Raw genomic sequence first — 7,727 nt, 5'->3', positions numbered from 1 at the left:
GGAAGACAGAGCTGAGTAGACATGCCAAAGTCTTCCAAATCCTGCTGGTTGTTTTGAATTACGGCTACACTGGCTGTGTACCCCTTGAGATTTTATCTCCATATACTTGAATTAAATCCTGTAGTTCCTCTTCGGTTCTAGCATCTGTGACCTCTTCACAGGGTCAATATGCCACAGCTATTTTACCACTTTCTGAAATAAAGTTAACAAGGATCAGTTCAGAAGTTTTCTTGTTCTAAAACTTCCTGTATACAATGGTAGCACCCAATAATTAGACATTCTTTTGATTTCTAAAAGCAGAAAATGAGAGCACTTTCAAGCTAGAAGTGCCCTCATCTGACACTTCAGTCTTTATCATAATTATTTGTGAAAAAGTATATAAGAAGTATCAACTTTGGTTCAAAAACCTTTATGATCTTAGAAATAAGAACTAAGGAATAATGACATAGAAATTAAAAGCTGTGGAAACAAAAATGTTCAATCACAATACAATTAAAGAGGAAGGCATTAGGTGGGGGTCAAAGTGAGTTCAAACCTGGGATAGATAACACTGGACTATAATAGATACTTCATATCAGAAGCAAGGCAAGTGCCTACTCCTTGGGACCAAAATTCTACCAGATACAATGAACAAAGCTTTGGAGACAGAGACAGAGAGAGAGAGAGAGAGAGCATTTGAACACTCTACTGGCAGAAACTGGCCCATGTACCTTTTGGACAATACAGCTTTCCTCAAGGCAAGCTAGAGCCACCAGGCTTTTCGGTCTAAGGAGTTTTGAGTACATATACGCAATACCTTTGCATATTAGGGACAAACAACCCAGACATTTAGTTTGGTTCTTAAAGGTTGTTACCCAGAGTTGACAGCTGATGGAGATTCTGCCTGATGACCAGGGAAGTCACACTTCACTGGAAGGACTGCCCAGGCTGGAAGGCCAAGACCAAGCCACGGTCAACTCTTATAAGCAAATAAGGTCTCTGACAACTTAGCTAGGATTCCTCAGTCTCTAAGCCTGCAGGGCTGTGAAGCAGAGGAGCAATTCTGTTCCGGGAATCTACTAATCATAAAGTCTCCTTTGGGCACAGCCTGTGACATTCTCACCGCTGTATAACTCGATAGGGAACACAATCAACGCTGTTCAATAGCATGACCCCTTTCAAGGCTCACAAAAACGTAGCCGATTATTATATAAGAATCATATTCACCCAATATATCAGAAATGAAAACTGAAATTAAGCTGATTCCAAAAACATAATCTAATAAACTCTTCAACAAGAAAACAACGATAATAATAACAGTCAATACATTTTGTCTGCTTACTATGTTTCAGGCATAGTTCTAAGCTTTTGACATTCATCATCTCATTTCCTCTTACAATATCCCCCATTAGGTGATAAGCTGAATTACTAACCCTATTTGCAGATAAAGAAATTGCAGCTTAGAGATATTAAATACCTTCAAATGTCTCTGGCTAGGAAAACCTAAAATTGCAACAACAACAACAACAAAACCTAAGAGACAAAGTTAGGACTCAAACACAGGTGTCCAAGGCTTATCATCACTATACTATTCTGTATGATAAGCAAGCAATTGAGGAAGAACTGGATCAAACACTTTCTGTATGAACTGAGGCAAGTCATTCTACATCTAAACACTGGGGACGATCATAGTTGCTGTCGTTTTTCTCATAAATGCCACAAAGAACAAAGTTAAGACTGCTGCTGTGAAAGCATCTGGTGAATGAAAGAATATGTAATGTTTTAGATAACCATTATTTTCATCCAATTCACTTTTCAAATAAGTTGATTTGCTCACTGAAACCGAAGCACTTCAAGGACAATCAAAAAGGTCCTACCTAAAACCACAATCAGCAGTTTCCGGAATGCTTCTGTCATAGCCTTCTGAATAGCAAGCTTCTGGGTTACCTTCCTTTTCATAAGGAATGATAATGACCCTAAATCCAACCAAAACAGATGAATTTAAAATGCCTATCTGAATAACTGATTTCTAGGTTATGTGTTTAAAACTAAACATGCATCTGTCATTCTTAGATCATTATCTTTGTGATTAAGGGCAGGCACAACACTGGGCTATGGTTGAATGTCTCTGTTGTAGGTATACCCTGGCATGGCACACTTTTACTGCTCAGATCTATTCTGGAAGTTCCTAAAATACTCGATGGGCAATGCAAACCAAGAACGCGGCACAAATCTCATGTTACTCACAGATTTCAAATGGACAAGCTGAGGCTACACTGCTACAGACCCTGCTCTCCTGTGCGTAAAGGGCTGGGTTCATACAGTGAGATAGACTTGGTGGTAGTGCAGATGATCTGGCCTCTCCTCAACCATCACCCACTCAGGTGGATGGTGGAGCCTCCTCCACTCCATTCGCGAACAGCCCTGCCTCTGACGTAAAACCCTAAGCCCAAGTGCCATGGATTCTAGGAAAAAACTCAGTACCAATCGGAATCCCCTTTCTAGGGACCTACATTTACTTTTTCCGCTCAGGCCCCTCTATAGGAGGCAAAGGACTGAACATTTACACAAGAGTTTATTTCACTCTTTAGACAATGATATTGTTGGGATAACTGAAGGCCAGAAGACATGTGTATTTGAAGGACTATTTTAGCACAAAACAAATTATTAACCAAAAAATAAAAATAACTAATTTTCCCTCCTCCTAAGCTTCTTGGCAGGCAGTCAGTTCTAAAATCTAAAGTTTAAGGTGCTGTCAGGTATTGCCTAAGATAAAAACCTATATTGTCCGGCAGAAAAATTCTGCCCAGGGCTTTAGTTGCTTAGCCCAGGTGATGATGTATCTGAAAAGTTGAGTTTCAGAAAGAAAGGAAAAAAGAGAAATCCCACTCCCTCACCTCCCCACACACACACACACATACTGGAAAACAGACCTTCCTCCAACTTATCCAAAGGTTCCTCAGCCATGCCAGCTCCAGGACTCCTGCACTCGTGGGAGGGCAACGCCACCTCTAAAGCACAGAAGAGCTTCAGGCTTTGCTTCTGAAGTGGTGTCACAATATCTTCATTTTCTCTTTCTTCAAGGTTAGAAAGATCCTGAAGCTGTTAGGATTTTGAATTAAAGGCTAGACTTCAAAATATTCTGGTGTCAGAGATAAAAACTAAACTCCAGCAATCCCAGGTAATAGTTTAGGTATGCTATAGCTTCAGAATCAAGTGAGACTTGCAAATGAATGACTAGATATGGACAACTATTTTTTATTATATACCATACAAATACTGGAGGAAATTATGGACACCACCATCCAAGTCATTGAGATTATCACTAATTCTAGGTGGCAGGCCAATGCTCAGATACTTCCATGTGGAAGCCTCTCACATCTCCTCCCCATAGCCCTGTTCTATTCTTCTCTCTAAAGTCTAGGAGTTCAATGTTGAAAGGAGTCTGGTTAGTCACAGAAAATCTACAGAGTTTACCCTGATGATCCTTTTTGACCACCCATTGAAACCAAAGTAGTAATTTGCCAATTCTTGGCACCTGGAGCTGTTTAGGGCTAGCGTATTATGTCGAACCGCCTTACGTCTGGTGCCGAGACGACCCTAAAGACATAAAAGACCTAAAAATATCACAACGCTACATAGAGACTTATTTTGGATATACCTGAGATTTATCAATACCAATTTCATAGAGTGGTTGTGAAGAAAGATTAAGTAGGACATTTTAAGCAATGAGTTCACAGTGAACCCTAAATAAATGTTATTTGTTATTTTTCATTCAGTACTTTTCTGCATCATTTCCAGGGCCCCTGATTAACCGGAAGGTTCCCTGACCTCTGGTGGTAAAAGTGATGATGAAAGCAACCAAGGAAGCCCAGCAGAAGCCTATCACGGGGCTGGGGGTAAGCAAAGGAAGTGAACTGTTTTAGTCATCTCATCCTGTAGCTCCTGCTTGAGAATATGACCTGAAGAGGAGATAAGATAGACCTGCCACTGAATTAGGACCTTAATCTGTAGCACCCCCTCCCCAAGTTACTAACCCCTGTTAGAAGAGGGAATACGTATACCTCTATAAATGTAAATAAAGCAACCAAAAGAATTAGAGGTTCATCTGCATTAACAAGCTTCTTTGAGAGTGCAAATATTTCCAGTCTTAACTCTCTAAATAACTTACATATTACTGTGGATCTTTTTACATCACTAGTTCTTTCTTAAATGTCTATTTCCATTTTGAACGGGGTGTAGTATAGGGTGTAGTATAGAAATATAGCCATAAAAATTCAAATAATACAAATAAAGTCAAAGCATTGTTAATTCTTTATTGATTTGTTTGTGCATCTTCCTCCATCACTAGTTTATGAGCTCCTTAAGTGCTTGAAGGAACGATATATTATTCTTTCCTTGTTACCAGAAACAAGCATAGATCTTGGCATATAATAGAGGAGTGATGGTCTGTTGACTGAGTGAATGAATGAGTACATAAGAAAACGAAATTACTTTCTCCAACTGAAGCTGCCTGCTGGGAAGGAGAAATGAAGACTAATTTTTAAATGTTGAGTGTTGCAACATTTAAAACAGGGAGGCTAGGCCCTGTACGGTGAGTCATAATGGAGCTGTCCTGGACAATTAGGAAGCTTCAGAAGGGCTCTGAGCCCCTGGGTAGTAGAGACAGTTGACATCTGGGATAACCTTGCCACAGTTCTTGCTGGCAAACATTTCCCTTCGTGCTACTGAGAAAAACTCAGATACATTAGGCCTTTCCTTCATTTTATTTGAAGATGTTATTCTCTTGTCTGTATTTATAAAAAACACACGGGAAAAAAGATAAGAAGTATGTATACCTGCTAATGAATAAAAGAAGACATAATTGGAACTTCCCTGCTGGTGCAGTGGTTAAGACTCCGTGCTCCCAATGCAGGGGGCCCGGGTTCGATCCCTGGTCAGGGAACTAGGTCTCACGTGCATGCTGCAACTAAGAGTTCGCACGCCACAGTTAAGGAGCCTGCGAGCCACAACTAAAGGAGCCTGCCTGCTGCAACTGGGGAGCCCACGTGCCGCCACTGGGGAGCCCTTGAGCCGCAACTAAGGAGCCCGCCTGCTGCAACTAAGACCCGGTGCAACCAAATAAATAAATAAATAAAATTTAAAGAGAACGCATAATTAAAGTAGGTAACAATTTCGGGGGTGTGGGTAGTAAACTAAGGCTCTGCATTAAAGAAATCTAATACGAATGCCCTTTCCTCTCAACTCTATAGTGACTTGTAGAACATTTTCGTCATTACTCTATCAGTGACGGGCTTTATGCTGTGAAAATCTCAGAACCTAAGCTTATGGAATGGTCTTAATGTCCAATGTAAGAAAAGAACTCATTACTCACAAATGATACCAAGTAACTGTCTCATAATCTTTCCAGGACCATCCGTAATATCTGAGTGGTTATGTGAAATGGTCGCAGGGTCTGCAAATTAAAGAATGTCTGACATGAAATCATTTCAATCCCAGGGAGTACAGCCAGGATTGAAGAGGGTGTTAAACAGGGTACAGAAGTGGGAGGTAGTGTACCTGGAGTCACATCGGAGGAGAGTTCTCAGATTCAATAAAGGTGAAATCAGTGAGTAAAGAAATATGGGTGAGAACAGGCAGCAAGGTCAGTGGGAAGTAGCCAGAGCAAGAAGCCAATCAGAGAAGACACACAATTCTAAAGTGAAAGGTCTGGGAAATCGAAGCCTCACTCACTTATTCAGAGGAATTGAAAAGGTCCTTGAAAAAGGAATGGTGGCTGAATGGAGGCACATAATGAAATGTTAATTCTGGGGAAGTAAAATTGGATGGCATGTTAGTATGGAGTAAAGTTTCTACAATGCATTAAAGAATATTTTAACCATTTTCTGGAATCTGAAGGGAGTTCTGAATAGGCAGTTTCAGGGTGATGATGATGACGAAGCCTCCTTTATGTTACATCTGACAAAAGTTTGTCAAGCTCGGGACTTCTCGGGTGGCACAGTGGTTAAGAGTCCGCCTGCCAATGCAGGGGACACGGGTTCGATTCCTGGTACGGGAAGATCCCACATGCCGCAGAGCAACTAAGCCCGTGTGCCACAACTACTGAGCCTGTGCTCTAGAGCCCGTGAGCCACAACTACTGAAGCCCGCGTGCCTAGAACCCGTGCTCTGCAGCAAGAGAAGCCATCGCGATGAGAAGCCCACGCACCGCAACGAAGAGCAACCCCCGCTCGCCGCCACTAGACAAAGCCGGCGCGCAGCAACGAGACCCAACGCAGCCAAAAATAAATAAATAAATAAATAAATAAATTTAAAAAGCAATTTGTCAACCTCACAGATTTGAAATTCACATAAGAGTAAATATAAAGAAGACTCTTGTGAAGATTTCTTAAGTTAAGGGGCAGCATAAACTGACATGGTGTTTAACATCAGTGAAGTTTGGGTTTGGCCTCTAGTTTCCACATTTACTGTCATGAACCTTAAGTCAGTCACTTAACCATCCTGAGTTCGAGTTTCTTCATCTAAAAAAAAGAAACAAAGAACTGGGGAACTGGGGGATCAGTGGGGCAGTGCATCTGAGAGCATTCTGTACACCACAGTGCTGTACAAACGCTGGCCTTCCCCCCCCCCCTCCCCGGGATCTTAGTTCCCGGACCAGGGATTGAACCCGGGCCCTCAGCAGTGAAAGTGCAGAGTCCTAACCACTGGACCGCCAGGGAATTCCCGACGGCCTATTAGTTTTAAATTCAGCACTTCATCCCAGTAGAGCGAGGAATTCCACATTTGGACCCACCTTCACTGGAGATGTCTGAAAAAGCTGCTTCTGGTCGCATGCCTTTTGGGCTCTGTGGGCATCCCTTGATGATGGCATAGAACACAGGACCGGCCACTGCTGCGTTTGGGAAGACTCGGACCGAATACTGAAGGCCAAACTGGGAGAAGACTGTGAACAGAGAATGCCGTAGGGTGGTCCCATGCTAAGTAAGTGCAGGCAATTTCACGCCCAGGAAGCCAAACCGCCCGTTCCCTTCTATTCCCCCAGCCCTTCGCCACAGGCAACTGTGGTGATCCTGCAACTCCAAACACTTCTCATTTCAGCAACAGGTTTCCCTCTGAAATCCTAAGCTTCGAGAAGCATTAGGAGGCAATGCCATCTGCTGGGAACTATCTCTCAAAAATCTGTGGGGGCGAGCTGACTGCTCAGGTCGGCTCTAGAACTAAGATTCCTCTCAGCGCAGACCACAGGCAGATGAGGTGCTGAAGCAGTACCCAGGGGCGCCCAGTTACTGAGGCGCGAGGTGGCTTCCTCCAGCCCTCCCTCCGCCCCGGCTCGGCTCACTTGCAAGGCCTCGGCCGTGGGTCCAGAGCTCAGCTCCCACACCAGCAAGGTTTTGTCACCCACGATGGGAACCACAAAAGGTACCAACGCCACCATCCAACCGTTACCGCTCGTGCGCGGCTCGGTGCGCAAGCGGACTGCGGCTGCGCACGCGCGTCTGCGGAGGCGCGCGTGCGCAGACGCGGTGCGAGGCGCGCCTGCGGAGACGGGGTGAGCACGCGCGCCGCGCAGACGCACTGCGCAGACGCGGTGAGCAGGCGCTCATGCGCAGATTCCTGCGGGGGGGGGGTCTGCGCAGGCACGATTGCGCAGGGCGTCTGTTCACGAGCCCGTGCGCACGCGATGACCCACGAGCATCTGCGCAGGCGCGATTGCGCATGGACCTCTGCGCACGCGCCCGTGCGCACGGC

The 7,727-nt window shown here is 44.1% G+C and overlaps 1 protein-coding gene across 1 annotated transcript; it reads right to left on the bottom strand.

Moving 5' to 3' along the window:
• Positions 1–509: 509 nt before the first annotated feature.
• Positions 510–7,467, bottom strand: LOC132355884 (RAD52 motif-containing protein 1-like). Its single transcript, XM_059908449.1, has 4 exons — positions 7,318–7,467; positions 6,772–6,921; positions 2,913–3,081; positions 510–1,955 (listed from the first exon to the last, which is right to left on the bottom strand). The coding sequence occupies exons 1-4, from the start codon at positions 7,411–7,413 to the stop codon at positions 1,813–1,815; spliced, it is 558 nt and encodes a 185-aa protein (XP_059764432.1). The 5' UTR covers positions 7,414–7,467; the 3' UTR covers positions 510–1,812.
• Between the last annotated feature and the right edge of the window lie 260 nt (positions 7,468–7,727).

This window comes from Balaenoptera ricei, chromosome 20, assembly GCF_028023285.1.
Source record: "Balaenoptera ricei isolate mBalRic1 chromosome 20, mBalRic1.hap2, whole genome shotgun sequence".
In the NCBI taxonomy this organism is placed as follows: Eukaryota; Metazoa; Chordata; class Mammalia; order Artiodactyla; family Balaenopteridae; genus Balaenoptera; species Balaenoptera ricei.
This window is presented reverse-complemented; position numbering and strand designations above follow the sequence as displayed.